This window comes from Phaenicophaeus curvirostris, chromosome 4 (assembly GCF_032191515.1).
Source record: "Phaenicophaeus curvirostris isolate KB17595 chromosome 4, BPBGC_Pcur_1.0, whole genome shotgun sequence".
Lineage (NCBI taxonomy): Eukaryota > Metazoa > Chordata > Aves > Cuculiformes > Cuculidae > Phaenicophaeus > Phaenicophaeus curvirostris.
In genome coordinates, this window is record NC_091395.1 from 13,487,293 (window position 1) to 13,503,588 (window position 16,296).

General features: G+C 38.9%; 1 protein-coding gene across 7 annotated transcripts in view; it reads right to left on the reverse strand.

Annotated features, from left to right (window-relative positions):
- Positions 1–16,296, reverse strand: part of INPP4B (inositol polyphosphate-4-phosphatase type II B) — a 323,774-nt gene that overhangs the window by 64,231 nt on the left and 243,247 nt on the right. For all 7 annotated transcript variants that reach the window (XM_069855285.1, XM_069855288.1, XM_069855287.1 and 4 more), the window contains 3 exons: positions 14,135–14,312; positions 7,569–7,784; positions 554–698 (listed from right to left, as the gene is read on the reverse strand). In XM_069855285.1, the coding sequence (XP_069711386.1) occupies positions 554–698; positions 7,569–7,784; positions 14,135–14,312 (539 nt within the window). The remainder of the gene's footprint in view (positions 1–553; positions 699–7,568; positions 7,785–14,134; positions 14,313–16,296) is intronic.

Consider the following 16,296-nt stretch of genomic DNA (forward strand, 5'->3'; position numbering starts at 1 on the left):
TGATCAGAAGACACGGTGACAAGGATCTGCTGTAGACAAGAGTTTTCTTTACATCATCTCATGGAATGACTCTGCTTAGCCTTCAGTATTGACACAGATTGACAACTATATTTAGGGAAAATCAGAAAACAAAACTCAGTATCTCACTGAGTTAAAGGGTTTAAAAGAGAATAACACTGAAACAGAATGTTCACCTTTCCTTTCAAGCTTCCTATAGGGTAAGATGCACTCCATTTTTTTTTTTTTTCAACATGGTACATACAAGTAAAATCTAAAATAAATTAAACCACATCAGCCTTCAAAACAAAACGTTGTGGTACTAAAAGATTTTCATTGTAGCACAAAAAAATGAGCACAGCAAGTAGTTTAAGCACACAACAGAACTGTAATTTGATAAATAGCCTTCCACCATTCAGGGCTACAACAGTGCAGAACTGTTAGCACTCTCATCAAATATACTACTGACTCTTCACTATCTCAATTTTCTGTAACTTTTTCCATTTTTATTTACTCTGCTCTATGATTAAAAAAAAAAAAAAAAAAGGTTGCTTACCACCTGTATGCAACACCTTGCAATCTGCTGCTGAAGAGTCACTTTCACCCTCTTTAACGTTGCTGATGCTGTCTTTTTCAAGCAGTCTATCCACCATGGCAATTACGCAGTTTAAACTCTTTCCAACATTGGCCCACACCCTGTCCTGAAAAAAGTATAATTATCACTGCACATGACTGAAGAAGAAAAGAAAAAAAAAAAAGACAATACTAACTTCTTATTAACACCTTAAAGTGGAAACAGAGACATGTAAATTAACAGAAATATTTCTACCTACAGCCTACTACCAACTTAAGCCTTTTCCATGGAGTTTTTTCTTGCAGTGTAAATGACTGAAGTGAAACAGCTTGGGTTTTTTGGAATCGGGGAAAACACATGTGCTTCAAACTACACAGGAAAAAGTTTCAGGTCCAATTACAAGAAACTGAGGAGTTTATCTATTTGAAATACAGTAGGAATATAGACATTCAAAAGCTTGCCAAATCAAATCTTGTGTGCAACCACCAGTATTGCCACAGTACTTGAAAACCTCTTTTTAATAATTTAAAGTACCCTCTATTTTAAGATATCAGTTACTCTGTTAAAGAAAATTAAAATTAAAGGACTCGAATTAGAAACTTGCTGTCATGACATGTTTATTAGACAACAGAATTTCAATTTCTTCATCTCACACAAACTGCGTTTATAATAAATATGAGAATTACAGCAGTAATAGAGCATTAGGATAAATCCTGTACAAGCAGAGAACAAAAGAGATAATGTGGAGTGAAAGGGAGAGCCATTATAGGACAGAGATATAGAAAAAGTCCTTCAGGAGCTGGATGCTGCAGAAATCAAAGCTCTTGCACCTACTTTGTGGAACGGAATAAGCAAAAGGAAAGAAGTTGTATGCTAAATGAGGCTGTACATAAGACTAGCAATCAGACTAAAACCAAAACAGAACAAATCCACAAAAAACCCTAAGCATATGTTTGAATGATGTTTTATTCTGAATCTAATGCAGAACAACCAGAATATGCTTAAGGATTAAAAATGGGAAGACAATATCACTGCTCTTCTTTCTACTTCATAATATAATAGCCAGGAGCATTATGTATATGACAGATCTTGAGGTGTAAAAATGGAGACAAGACAATACGATAGGTCAAAGAACACTGAAAACTCAAGAGAAATACTGTAGTTTCATGAGAATGGTAACACTTGGAAGCTGGGTGAAGGCAAAATTAGAACTACTACTAAGACAAACATTTAATCTAGGATTTGGTTTTAATTATCCACTACAGCTCTTAGGCCATTGTTTTGACTAGAGGGTTCTGATCTTTCCTTGTTGTCTTCACTTGAGGGTACATCTTGTGACAAGTAGGTATCCATGTCCCTGAGGGACACTGAGTGTTAGAAGAGGATGTAGAAACTGGGGACAAATTTGATACCCTTCCTAGATAAACGTATGCCTTAAACCATACTATGAATAAGGTACTGTTGATTTACAAGAAGCAAGAAGCTGGTCACTCTCAAGGAGAATTGCATCTAACCCCCGATTATTTTTTATAAAGCGCTGCATGTACAATGCAACCAATGGAAATATCTGCACCTGTACAAATGAAACAGACCATTAGAAATACGACTAATTGAGGACAGATACCTTCAAAAGTATAATTCTGTACGTACCTGAAGTGTTCCTAAAAAATATTTAGAACACGAGTGAACTGATTCATATTCACCATCCAAAAGCATTGTTTTTGAGAGGAGGAGTTTATGAAGAGCAATGAAATACTGCAAACAATGGAAATCCTGGCCCCACATAGCTGCAAGTTTTACCAGAGAGCAGCAGGAAACTACAATCTTTCTAGTCACTGAAATTTCTAAGGGATGTATACTCAAGTTGCTTAGCATGGCTGCAGCAACATAATTTCCCTTTCCTCCCTCTGCTGGGGGAGTTTAACCCCAACATAAAGAGTGTTAAGCTCTTAATGAGTATCTGGAGTTATCGCACAAGCAACACAAATATGAGCCCTTGTTTCATTTTGGAAAAAATCACTTTTGTCTTTTCACACCAACTATTAACCCAGAACTACACAATATTCACACAAACATTCCTTGAGGGTTTAGAAGCAAAGTTCATAAACATCTGTTGACAAAAAGCTCACTCTTATTATCATATATCTCGCTTTTTTACATATGGGCAAGTGAGGGCGAGCAAGGGCCGGTCCCACAGCTCTTCTTCTCCGCAGCGGAGGTTCCTGGCATTAGAAGATATCATTATAAGAAGACAGAAAATGTAAATGTGTCTGTTGTTCATTGTATCGTTATTAGGTCTGCACCAAAGATGGCCACATTTTTCCAAGAGAGCTGCTGAAATTCTGCAGTTTCCAATCAGTGAAAATGAAGTGATTTGGTATTATCCTCCTCGAGAAGGAATACATCCATTCCATGTTCTTTGTTATCCCTTACTATTCCAATAACGTTTTCCTGTAGCCTAGCAAACTTTCCACCCACCTTTCACCTTCTTAAGTGGTCTATTTTCAATTTGCATAAGAACTACCTCACAAGTGATCATTTTGCAGCACGTGCTGGGTTACAGAAGGAAATAAAGGCACAACCTTTCAAGCAGGCTTTTCTTTATAAGCCCTCTGTGCGACGTGAGAGATAAGAAGGAAATATTTCTTATTTCTTGACACATTGAAGTTCTGAGACCCTGAATTCCTAAGCAGGATGCCTCTCTCCCAATACTAGTTTTCTCGCCAGTTGATGTGGAGTTAATTGGATGCTAAGTTTACTACTGTGCTGTGAAGGAATAAGAGAAACAAGGTCTCCGGCTCCCTCTCATTACTGCTTCTTTAAGCTCAAATGTCCAGCCAATGACCGGGAAAGCAGAGGTCTGAAACACAGCTTGATCCCATTGGGACAAGGCAATAGCACACTGACAACATCTACATTTTCCAGAGTTCAGAAGCCATTTGGGCATTAATGAGCTTCACTACATGTTGTTAGGTGCTGTTAATTAAAAATGGCCATAGCTCTCCTTCTCTTGACACCTCTGCTGTGGCACTGGGCATCCATGTATACTCAAAATGATATCCATGAACAGCTAGGCTATGGCATTATAGAAAGATGAGCACTTCTCACTGGACATTTAAAAACGAACCTAGAAAACTACTCTATTTCACGCACCCTATTCAGTGAAAGTAATTAATTTCCACTCGCTCTGAAAGTATCATTAAAAGGCAACTTAACTCCCTCGTTTCAGAGTGTATGAGTGGAAACTTGATTGCCATCTGCACAGGTCAAGGGCATTTATCCTGCCTAACCCTAAAGGCAGAATGGTGGGCACTCATCTGACAGCAGAGGCTGGAGCTCCAGCTGGGGGACTGCACAATCTACCCCAGTGATGGTTGATGCCTCCACAGAGACTGAGCTGCTGCTGAAGGGAGAGGCTGCAGTGCATGAACTGCAGGAAGTAGCTGGACCTTTTCTCCAGGGGCAGGTGTCAGACCTGCCCACAAAAGGTATGTCCAGGGGGACAAGCTCCTGCGGCAAGTGTCTGATCTGCTGATTAGATTAGATATAACGAAGATATAGATTAGATATAACGGCACTGGTGAGACCGCTCCTCGGCACTGGTGAGACCGCTCCTCGAATACTGTGTTCAGTTCTGGGCCCCTCACCACAAGAAGGATGTTGAGGCTCTGGAGAGAGTCCAGAGAAGAGCAACAAAGCTGGTGAAAGGGCTGGAGAACAGGCCTTATGAGGAGCGGCTGAGAGAGCTGGGGTTGTTTAGCCTGGAGAAGAGGAGGCTGAGGGGAGACCTCATTGCTCTCTACAACTACCTGAAAGGACGTTGTAGAGAGGAGGGTGCTGGCCTCTTCTCCCAAGTGACAGGGGACAGGACAAGAAGGAATGGCCTCAAGCTCCGCCAGGGGAGGTTTAGGCTAGACGTTAGGAAAAAATTCTTTACAGAAAGGGTCATTGGGCACTGGAACAGGCTGCCCAGGGAGGTGGTTGAGTCACCTTCCCTGGAGGTGTTTAAGGCACGGGTGGACGAGGTGCTGAGGGATATGGTTTAGTGTTTGGTAGGAACGGTTGGACTCGGTGATCCGGTGGGTCTCTTCCAACCTGGTTATTCTGTGATTCTGTGATTCTGTGAAATTCTTCACCAGGAGGGTTGTGAGGCACTGGGACAGGTTGCCTAGAGAAGTTGTGGATGGTCCAACCCTGGAAGTGTTCAAGGCAGAGTCGGATAGAGCTTTGACCACCCTGGTCTAGTGGAAGGTGTACCTGCCCATGGCAGGGAGGTTGGGACTGGATGGTGTTTAAGACCCCTTCCAACACAAACCCTTCCATGCTTCTACAATAAATTATTTTCCTGTCATTGCACTGAACTGGATGTCATCTTCCCAAGCACCGCTGGCCACTGGAGCCTTAGAGGCTGTCTTTTAATTTTTAAAGTCTTCTCAGGCTTTCTAAATTAACTGCAGAGTTCGTCAGTCATCTCTTGTCCTTCCACATGCACTACTACAGTTGTATGCTTCACTCATGCCAAGTAAGGCACAGCAACTGCATTCTGCAGTGCTCTGAAAAGAATATGGGTTCATTTGTGTTGATAGCCATATTCCACCCTAAGGTTCTTCTGAGGCATGCTCATAGATAAAGCAAATCTTAACTAACGTGCATGATTAACACCACCTTGTGACGTGACAGTGCTTTGGAATGGAATATGTCATACACAGGTTGATATTTCAGATCCGTGTCCGAATACCATGTCACTGTTTGTACATAACTTACTGGAAATGCCATTTTATCTGTTCTTCATAGCTCCAATCACATTAAGTAGTCAGTCAGAAATGTAGAGCAGAAACAGCTCCAAGTGGCAATGGGCCCACCTTTTCTTGTACTATACATGACAAGTTGCTTTGTTTCCTCCTTCAAGGAGGTTCTAGATAGAAGAAGCAGCTGGCAAGAGGAGAAGAGTATATCTACCCAGAGGCAATCTAAAACTCTCAATTTAAATATTTTTTCCTTCAATAGTAATGCTTTACTACTGCCTACATGTAGTGCACCAATATAAATAGCTCAATCCATACTGCTGTCAGCTACTCTGGGATGAATATTTGTACTTCGTATCAAAGAAGAGGGGTGCAACACAGCATTGCTACTGAGAATAAGGCTTTTTCTGAAAACACCGATCACTCAGTGAAAGGGCAGCCTGTACAGTTAAGAACTTGGGAGTTATTCCTTAAAAGACAAATTTGGACACCAGGGAAGGGAGTGGATCCCACCTAGATTTTAAATATTACCTTGAATTCACATTTGTGATGGCTGTGAGATAATGCAGTCATCAGAATTGGATAAACAGTCAGCTTAAAAATGTGTTGGATGTCACCAATTTAGACTTTGGGCAAAAATAAAATTGAAATTCCAACTGTAGAATGTAACTCTAGTGCTTGATAATTGTGGCATAAACCCCCAGCAACAAAGGAGGATACAGAACATACACAGTGCATACAAAGCAATGCATCCCAAAGTTATTTCCTTTATACTTAACTTTCAGAGTAGACTAAGTATTTTTCCAAATTTCACACATTTAGTCTTTATCTTCTCATCATGCTAGAAGCAATTTGATCATTAAAGCTCACACTCATTACCACCATTGACAGTAATAACTGAAAAGTAATGGACAACTAATCTTTCCAATTCAGAAAAATAAAAAAATTCTCTAGGATTTATACAGTCTCAAGTTTAAAAGTAACTCTGACTTAGTTTAACTCAGAAAACAAATACATACTTAATCTTACTAATTCACCATAAAAAAAAAGATACACTTTAAACTATTGTGCTTTTATGTTTTAATAGATGAGGACCAAGGCCCTGGAAAAAATTTTTTTTTTTTTTTGAAAAAGATCAATAACTAAATACAGTAAAGCTCTCTCTACAGAGACAGAAGTAGTATATTAGAATACAACTTGCACAAAAACGCCATTTTTCCAAAGCAAAATTTCTCATTTTCAGTTCTATTATGATATTTATTTTTCTGAATGTTTCAACAGCTGGAAACAAACATTTTGTTTTCGTTTCAAGAAAAGAATCACCTCAGGTTCTAAAAAGAGTTAACTCAAGGCTTTAAAATCAGGAGACAAAAGAAAAAAAGTCTTATTTATTTATTGTTTAAATCTCAAGGTATTTAAATCCCATGCAGTAAGGAGTTAACTGTTTTTTCTCTAGAAGAAACATATTCTTCTTCCCTTATTTGTGGTAGGGACAAAAATTACAATTCAAGTGTAAGTACTGTTTCTCACACAAGTTATTAATCATTTACAATAGAGATTAATATGCTGGCATCCTTTACATTTATAAGAATACAGTGATGAACTGGAAGTATGAGCCTGAACTGAATAAAAACAGTTTGAGTTCAGGGTGTATGCAATAAAGGGCAGACATATTACAAAAACATCCACCAAAATAATTCATTTACAAAATCTCAGCCATTAAAAATAATACAAATCTTTGACAAATATGCTAAGAACGTTAAAATCTAAAAGCCATGTTTAATTCTTTTATGCAATCTCAGGCATACCCTAAGAATAGAGTCGAAGGGAAACTAGCTCTGTTTTGCTGAAGATTAATTCATGTGTTTTTAAACTATTTATATTTGGGGGAAAAGGGAATTTTCCTCATAATAGTGCATGTCGTTCCAGTTTCCTTAAATCTGCCTAACTAGCAAAAAGAACTCAAGTAAAAAACCAACAGAGACTATTTTCCTCCCTGGGCAAGCAGATACTCATCATCTGCTCTGTTACATGCACAACCAAGCAGGCACATAGAAGCACGCTCTACTTAGGAAAATTCTTCCAAATCAGTTTCATAACATAAAATGCGCCTGAAAAATATCATTTTACAGTTCTACAGTCCTTCCTCCCCAGCCAATAACATGTGACAAGGACACTCAAGGCTTGTATTTGTTTATGCTGATTTGTAGGGTTTAGGATTGAACATCAACCAAGAGTTTCCGACTACTTACCCACTCTTCCTCATCATACTCAGAATGATGGGGTATAGAGTCCTGTCTTTTAATCTGAGAAGGATGATCCTGATGATGCTGTAAATCACTCCCATCTTCTGTGCTGTTTCTAGGCACAGCTGGTTTCTTGAGGACACAGCCAGGCCGGGCGGTGTATAGTGCTAAAAGGGCACTTCTGACCAGCTGATCCTTAAACGTGTGCACAAATAACTCTGTCTAGATAAAAAAATAAATGAATGAAAATGTTAGACCAAAGAATGCAGTATTGCGACATAGCCATTATAACACCAAATTACCCTTTGGCAAAGTGGATATTTGTTTCACGCTGGCCTGATGGGCAGAAGAGAAAGTAAATCAACGATAAAGAAAAACTCAAGGGATTTTGGGACTTCACTACATCCTACAATCTCATTGTTCTAAGAATTAACACAAAAGTACAGTATCTGTCATAGGTATCATAATCTCTTCACGTAAGTCTATTTTATTCAAGTTCCAAATTTGGCCTGCAGAGATGAGCCTCTACAAAAGCCACTTCCATGAGTAACCAACCATTGCTCAGTAATTTCCAAATAAGAGTCAGATAAAATGTGATTTACAAATTTAAGGATTTTCTTATATAAAACCACACTACCCTACACTAAGTAGATTGCAGTATCTGCAAAAGCAGTGTTTCCAGAAATAAATTTTGGTATGTGTAGGTATCAACCCAGGTATCAGAGCAGGTGATAACACCTGATTTCTAGCTTTCTTTTATTATTTATTCTACCATTTATTTATTTTATTTTTAAAGAAAGAAAACCTTGAAGTAGTTTTTCCAGGCTCTCTGAAGATGTTATTCACAGTATCATTTTTCCAAATCCTCCCTGTTGACTGTGACAGCTGGAAGTTTACTCTGTTTTGAAAATACTCCCTTCAACCCCAACAAGAAAAGAAATGCTTTCTGCGTATGGTCTTTAGCATATCTCTAGACTCCATGTAACAGCACTTGCTGATGCCACCGGTCTGCTGTGCATGCCCACATCCTGCAGTCACACACAGCATCTGGCCCTACCTCTGCTACTCCTCTTACTTAGCAGGCTGGTCTGTTCACTCCAACAGCCGACACAACTTGCTGAATAGGAGAGGGTGAAGCACAAGCACATGTTCCCTTTCACTGCAGGGTGGTAACCACTAGCACAGCCACAGTGACAGACAGCTGGGGGGAGTCACAATTTTGATTACTTCAACAACATTCAACAGGGTTCACGTGTCAGAGTGAGGAGAGCATGCACCCTGTTGCTACATCCCATCACCCAGGCTGCTATAGCTCCTCTGCTCAGTCCAAGGCCCTAGTTGACAGGTGATGATCACAGAATCATTAAGGTTGGAAAAGATGTCTAAAATTGAGTCCAACTGTTAGCCCAACACCACCATGCCTGCTAAACCATGTCATGAAGTGCTACATCTACACGTTTTTTGAACTCTACAAGGGATGGAGACTCCACCACTTCCCTGGGCAGCCTGTTCCAGTGCTTAACCAATCTTTCAGTAAAAACTTTTGTCCTAATACCTAATCTAAACCTCCCCACCGCATCTTGAGGTCATTTCTTCTTGTCCTATCACTCGTTACTTGGGAAGAGACCAACATCCTCCTCGCTACAACCTCCTTTCAGGGAGCTGTAAGAAAGTGATAAGGTCTTCTCTCAGCCTCCTCTTCTCCAGACTAAACAACGCCAGTTCCCTCAGCCGCTCAACGATGAAGCACTGTTTTGTATTTCTTTCACAGCACAACTACCTGAATTTCTTTATACCAGGACAGCGGGATTTAGTTGCCTTCCTGTATACCCAGAACACAGTGGATTGTTGTGTGCAGATTCAGATGCTCAGCTGCCCTTGTGCACACTTACTTAATTAAACACGCATGCAGAAAAGTATGTCCATAAGAGAAAGAGCAGCCAGCTTAAAAAAGCAGTCACAGAAAGCTACAAAATGCTAGAAATAAACACTGTCCAGTCAAGTTTCATTCAGCCCTTTCATACTTCTTATGCAAAACCTGGAGGAGGAGAAGCAAAGAAACTCCAAATGAGACAAGCATCTATCTTCCTGGGAATCTTTTTCTCAGTTTCAGTACTTCTTTCTTCTATTCTTATCCCATCCCTTTTGCTAATACTTTCTCCCCTTTATGTATACCTCTACTCCTACACAACTGATTCTTCTTGCTTTCCTGCCTCAATATCCCCTCAAAAGTTTACTTACATTTAAACCACAATGCTCTAAATAATTGATGGTTTTCTTAAAGCTCCGGGTGCTGGGTTAGGTATCTGCTTGAGAAGTTTCTGCTTTTTACCATGTTCACAATATTTAGGAAAAAGCTATTTTTGATCCTTCATAGATGCACATAGAAAGGCTGGAAGTTTGCTGCAAACAAAATTCAAAAGTCTTAAAAATAAGAACCTTGGAGCTAAGCTAAGTTATGATTTTTAAATCAATATCAGGACTTCTTTCAGACTTGATTTTGGATTCTTTAGTGATCAGGCTTGGCAACAATACTCATCTCCCTGGCAATTTTACCAAACCCACTCTGTCTCTGGTGCCTGCGGAAAAGGGTGTTTAAACAAAGACAGTTTTCTTATATGCAGCCCTTCAGGCCTGCCTCACGCACTATAGGACAATCTTAGTTGTATGTATTTCCAGCCCCCACGTGGTGCATGTTCAGAGAATATAGGTTTTGGACAATATTGCTAGCAAATCTAGTGATCTTCTATAGGGAAGGGGCAAAATGAGTCTTGCGGAGTTGTCTTTTCTTGCACTGTAATAGCACAATTCCTCAATGCTGCTCTACAGTTCCGTATCAAGAAAGTTCAAAACACCTTACTTGCCTGTCCTTAGAAATGGCAACATCATGGTTTTACTGGGGTTTTCATAGAATCATAGAATGTCCTGAGCTGGAAGGGACCCACAAGGATCATAGAGACCACCTCCCGTCCCAGCACAGGACAACCCCAACATTCACACCGTGTGTCTGAGGGCGTTGGCCAAATGCTTATTGAATGTTGTCAGGCCTGGAGCCACGGCTGGTTCCCTTGGGAACTGTTCCAGTGCTCCACCACCCTCTGGGGAAAGAATCTTTTCCTAATATCCAACCTAATCCTCTCCCGGCACATCTTTCTGCCATTCCCTTGGGTCCTGTCACTGGTTGTCAGAAAGAAGAGATCAGCGCCTGCTCCTCTTCCTTCCCTTGTGAGGAAGCTGTGACCCACAATGAGGTCTCTCCTTAGTCTCCTCTTCTCCATGCTGAACAGACCGAGTGACCTTCAGCCACTATTCATACGACTCCCCCTCTAAATACTTCACCAGCTTTGTGGCCACCTCTTGACACTCTCCAGTACCTTTACAGCCTTTTTGTGCTGTGGTGCCCAAAACCGAACACAATACTCAAGGTGGGGCCACACTAGGTTTTGTACCATCTGTTGCCCTCAAAGTCTGCTTGAGATCATTTCAGGTCTCTGCATCAGGCATGGTATATTCAAAAAAGCTTTACATTTCAGAAAATTCTAAGTACTGGACAACTTGAAGCAAGGAATGCCCACTATGACTGCAATGTATATTAGGTAACTATCTGAAAAGTTATTTAATTTAATATAAAGATTTTATAAAATAGAAAAAAAAAGCAAACTGACATAGAAGTCAGTTTAAAAAGCAAACTGACATAGAAGTGAGCCTCCATTTTTTTTCATACAGAGACTAAAATGCTTCTGTAATTAAATTCCATTCAAGGATTCCATTGGTTTAACAACAGTCTACTTTTTAACTACATTTCCTTACAGCTCAGTACAACTAAATTTGCAGAACATCACTATTTATAAAATTGTATTAAAATCACAAAACAAGTCTATACAAAGATATGAAAACTTTGCAAATTCTTTTAGATACTTGACTAAAGAGTATTTCTGCAAACAAAGATAGGCATAGCTGGAAAATGAATTTATCAAGCCTTCTGCAAGCTGCAAATGCTGATACACTTGTCGACAGCTAAAGGCTTCCTTAATCAATTAACAGAAAGTGTTGATAAAAGGTTAGTCTCAGGAATAACACTACAATAAATTGCAAATCATATATGCAGAAGAAAACCATTCTTAATAAAAAAAATAAGCTCAATTTGAGAAGCAGCAGTGGAATTATTTGATTTAATTTTCCACTTTCAATGCATGCAGTCTTTCTATTTCTAACATAAATACTTAACTGTAATTCACATTATTGATAGCTCAGATATACTCACTGCTACTTAATGTTTCTAGAAAGAATTATTCTATATTTCCAGCTTAATATATCTTAAAATAAAAAGTGATATACTTTTTAATAGACTTGAGGAATTTAATCATGAGGCAAATAGTTTTTTATTACTTCTTCAAACAGTTGTTAATTTCTCTTACGCTAAAATGTGACAGAACATTTCCTTTCTACATATAAAAGGTATACAGTGGGAGAGCAGAAGCACCTCACGTGCCTCAAGAATAAAGGTAGGCATCACACAGTTTGGCATGTGTTTCTGAGTAAAATTATCTTAAATATAACCAGGGACACTCCTATTAGTTTTGGTTCTCCCATACTGTACCACATCATATAGGTAGCTTGTCTTCAGTTATCGAGATGATGCTTTGTATTAACCACAAGGGATCTAGTTGCAGCACTGTGTGGGTTCACTCAATTTGGGGTTTTGAAACTTAATATTGCCCTTCTCTGAAGTTGTTTCTTGGACTTCCCTTTCCAACTCTATTCCCTTCTTTTCAAGCAGCTGTCCTAACTTCTTCAGCAATGGTCCCACCCTCTTTCTCAATTATAGTCTTCTCTTCAAAGTAAATTTGAGAATAGAAAGGAAAGCAGGTATTCAACTGTTCATGCAGCAGTCTTTAAGACAACTGGATTCATCTCTTCCAAGCAAAAGGTGGAGCCTAGATAGTAACTATGGGCTGTCAAGGTGGACTAAGTCAGGTGAGACTCCCACTTCCAATTCTGGAAACCTGTGCTCATATACTAACCAGCAATTCAATCCTAGCCCTGAAAAGCTGATATAAACATATACAAATCATAGAATCACCAAGTTGGAAGAGACCCACCGGATCATCAAGTCCAACCATAATCAATCACCAGCTATAAATTTAAAATACCTGTGACTTTTCCAAACTGAATCGATTGCCTTTCTTGGTCCTGTTCTGTAGTCAGACTCTCCAACAGGCCAGGGTTCAAACAGCTGGTTAGTATCATCAGAGCTGCCTGCAGCCACTCTGAAATTATCCACTCCTCCTGCCCAGATAGGCAAAGGTGGGAAGGGCAAATCAAATAGCTGTAGCTAACATACAAACCCCTTAGCAACCAGATCTTTCATCTTCTAAGCAAACACGTTTTTTTTTTGTTTGATTTGCTTTATTTATGCATGTGTATATCCTTGAACGAATCACTAACAGAAGAGCACCACTTTTTCTGTAAGCAGCTAAAAATGGCCTCCTTCAGCATTACATGGAAAGGTGTGCTAAAATTGCCAGCCCTCCATGCCCCAGTGAATTCCTCTCTTTCATTTCCAGGCTGAATTCTACTTTCCTGTATATCCTTGACATTCACAGTGACTCCAGCGTTCTCAGAGTTACTGTGGATTTACACATCTGTAACTGAAAGCAACGTTTATCTCCCCCGTGGCTCCAATGCAATGCCTTCACAGTATGTGGATGAGCTGAATATTCAAATTTTAAATACTCCCATTGAAGGATGTACTGCTGGGATAATAGCACTTAACAGACCACAGAGGTTATCACTTCCCAATAGCTGAAGATATATTGAAATGGTTATTGATAGTGTTATTAAGTCTTATTGAGATCACATTAAAGAAGGTATTGCCCATGAAGTGATGGGAAACTTTTTTTAAACCCCTCTGGTCATAGCTGTAGTGCTTAATATTTTTATAGGATAACATATGCTTAAGAGTACTTCAGACTTCAGCTAATCTCCAATAGCACTCTGTGAGACAGGTGGAAAATATTATCTTCCTTAATTTAGAGCTAAGGAAACTAAGATGACTAAGAGCCTACAGCTACAGAGAAATATAACAGGAGGAAGAGGCTTAAAATTTGAGACCTCCTGGCACCAGCTTCCAAGCTTCTCCTTCCAGACTCCGTCACCATTTCTGATCATTTTACTCTAAACCATATGCACAAACCTGGCTTGAACTTGGTTTGAAGTATCACAGAAAAAGAAAGAAAATAAATGCTTATCATCTCACAGAATTATTTACAATAATCTATTTTTTATAAACCCCAGTACGGAGCCACTAAAGGATAACAAAGACACATGAAATTAAATTAATTATACTTTCAAATAAAGACAACCTTTATAGATTTCATTAATCTTACACATGGAAAGCCTAGAGAAATACTAAATAATATTCTTTTCTGATAGCAACATTTTGAAGCTTATTTTAGCAGAGCTCATTTAACATTTACTGATGGAATGAAAGTCAATTTATGCAGAAAAAAACCCAGCAGTTAGAGACTTGGTTATTCCATTTTCCATTGCTGTGAAGATCTGAATCTTACTTTTTCTGAAAGCATCTTTAAAGAATTCTTCAAGCTGTCTGGAGAATGCTGGCTTGCAGAATTAAGCAGCAGGTCTGCATGGCTTGATATGAGAGGCTGTAGATGATTGATGTTGCTGAGAACTTCTTTTGCCTTGGCTGTGTTTTCAGGTGAATAGTAAATACACTGGTATCCAGTACTGTAACAACAGAGAAAGAATCACGTTAACATCAAAATAATTTCTGCTATTAATAACAATGCTTATTTTGCTAAAAATCTAACCACTAGTTTTGTAAATATAACAGACACCTGAACTTCACTGAGATAATTGAAATGCTCCTTGCCTTAAGGGTAAAAAAGAATCCTTGCTTGAACAGAAGAGTGCAATGGACTGCTCACCACTAAACTCTCCAAGCAGTACTATTAAACCTATTCATCCCCTTGAATGACTGATCTTAATATAAGAAAAACATATATTTATTTATTTATTTTTAAAATGTGATTCTAGAGAAACAAAAGGTTTGACCAAGTGAGGTGGTAATCCCAAAGAGCATAAGACTCCTTATTTTTCCCACATGAACTCCCCATCACATTATTAACTACCTTACTAAGTCTTTCAAAATGAGTTATTAACGTTTAATTGATCAGTGGCCCACACTATGTTTTGATTAGCATCAGTAATGTCCAAGAAGTGGTGATAATCCAAGTTATTTCTAATAAAGGACATGTGCCTAACTTGGAAGAAAAGAGAAAGAGATGTGGGAGTTAATTGCCACAAAAACACACAAATGCATCTGCAAACTTTTTGCTTTCCTTTTAACCGTTCAGAAACCACTGCAATTCTTTTGAAATACTTCTTTTCCTATCCCTCATTTTTTTCCCTCAACACTTACTAATAATGCAGTATCTTTTTATATCATTGATCCAAAACACCATTTTAGACAGCACCCACAAAACTACAGGGTTTTTTTGCTGTAGTATATATCTCCCCACCTAAAATTCTTGTACATAATCCTTCCCTTTATAAAGCACTGCTTCAGTCTTTCAGAGACCCAAACCAAAATCTTTTGCAGTTTCAGATTAACCTGTAGCGTTAACATGTGAAAAACGATAACCAAGCAACTCCTGGAACACTACCAATGCCAGGACCACGTACGTACTACTCCCCAATTCCTTCTGTATGTATCTCCCTTCTTTCCTCTAGTCTCTTTTCATCATACATTCCTTCAGTCTTCTCTACCCTTTCCCCACCAATTTTAATTTCTTTCTTAATTTTACATCTCAGGACCCTAATTGCGACACTTGTGCATTCCTTTGAACTTCAGGCATTGTTTTTCATTTCAGACCTTTTACAGATGTCCAACTACTTCATTTATCCTTTGTGTCTTCTAGTGCCCCTTCCAGCTCCTCCTCATTATTTTTCTAAAAATTAGAAATTAAATGCACATTCAGAAGTCCAAATGAAGTCACTTCCATAAACCTTAAAAGGCTTAAATCTTTCGGCAAATGAGTACAGATTCAAGCAGTCTTAAAACAAAGCCTCTTGCTTAGATACTTTACTGAGTAGCAGTCCCAAATTCCAAAATACCCCATCCTATTTTTCTGTCTTTCAGTAATGACTCCATTTTTAGACACAATTCTTTGTGGAGGCAGCCAGGATGAATGGCATCTGAGTCAGAGGAGCTTTACCATGATCAGTCAAGCTACCAGCCACACCAAAATAACTGAATCTTCTATTCGCAGTCCACTTCGTGAGTTGCTGGACTGCTGAGTGCAGAGGTCAGAATTCTGAATATTTCAACAAAATTAATCATATAAACTGTCTCTCCTAATGAACTGGGCAAAAAAAAAAAATCCCTACCCCTCTGAGAAATGAGGAAACAGCGACAGCTCTGCCTTCAAGGAGGCAACACTGCTAGTGAATGAACTTTTAAAGTTAGATTAGTCTCTATATTCACTGAAACTTCTCAAGCTTTCAATAGACAGGGTAGGAACAAAGAGTAATATTCTACTTTAACTGTAGTGAAGACATCGTCTTAAAAGTCTTGATACTTCATAGCGCTGAATAACCTTCTGTAATTCCCCTTCAGACTTCTCTCTTCCTTTATCAAACAGCCTTTTTGCAGGGTGAATCTGGCTAACACTGTTATCAACCTCACCATGCACATATTCCTTTCTAGGAT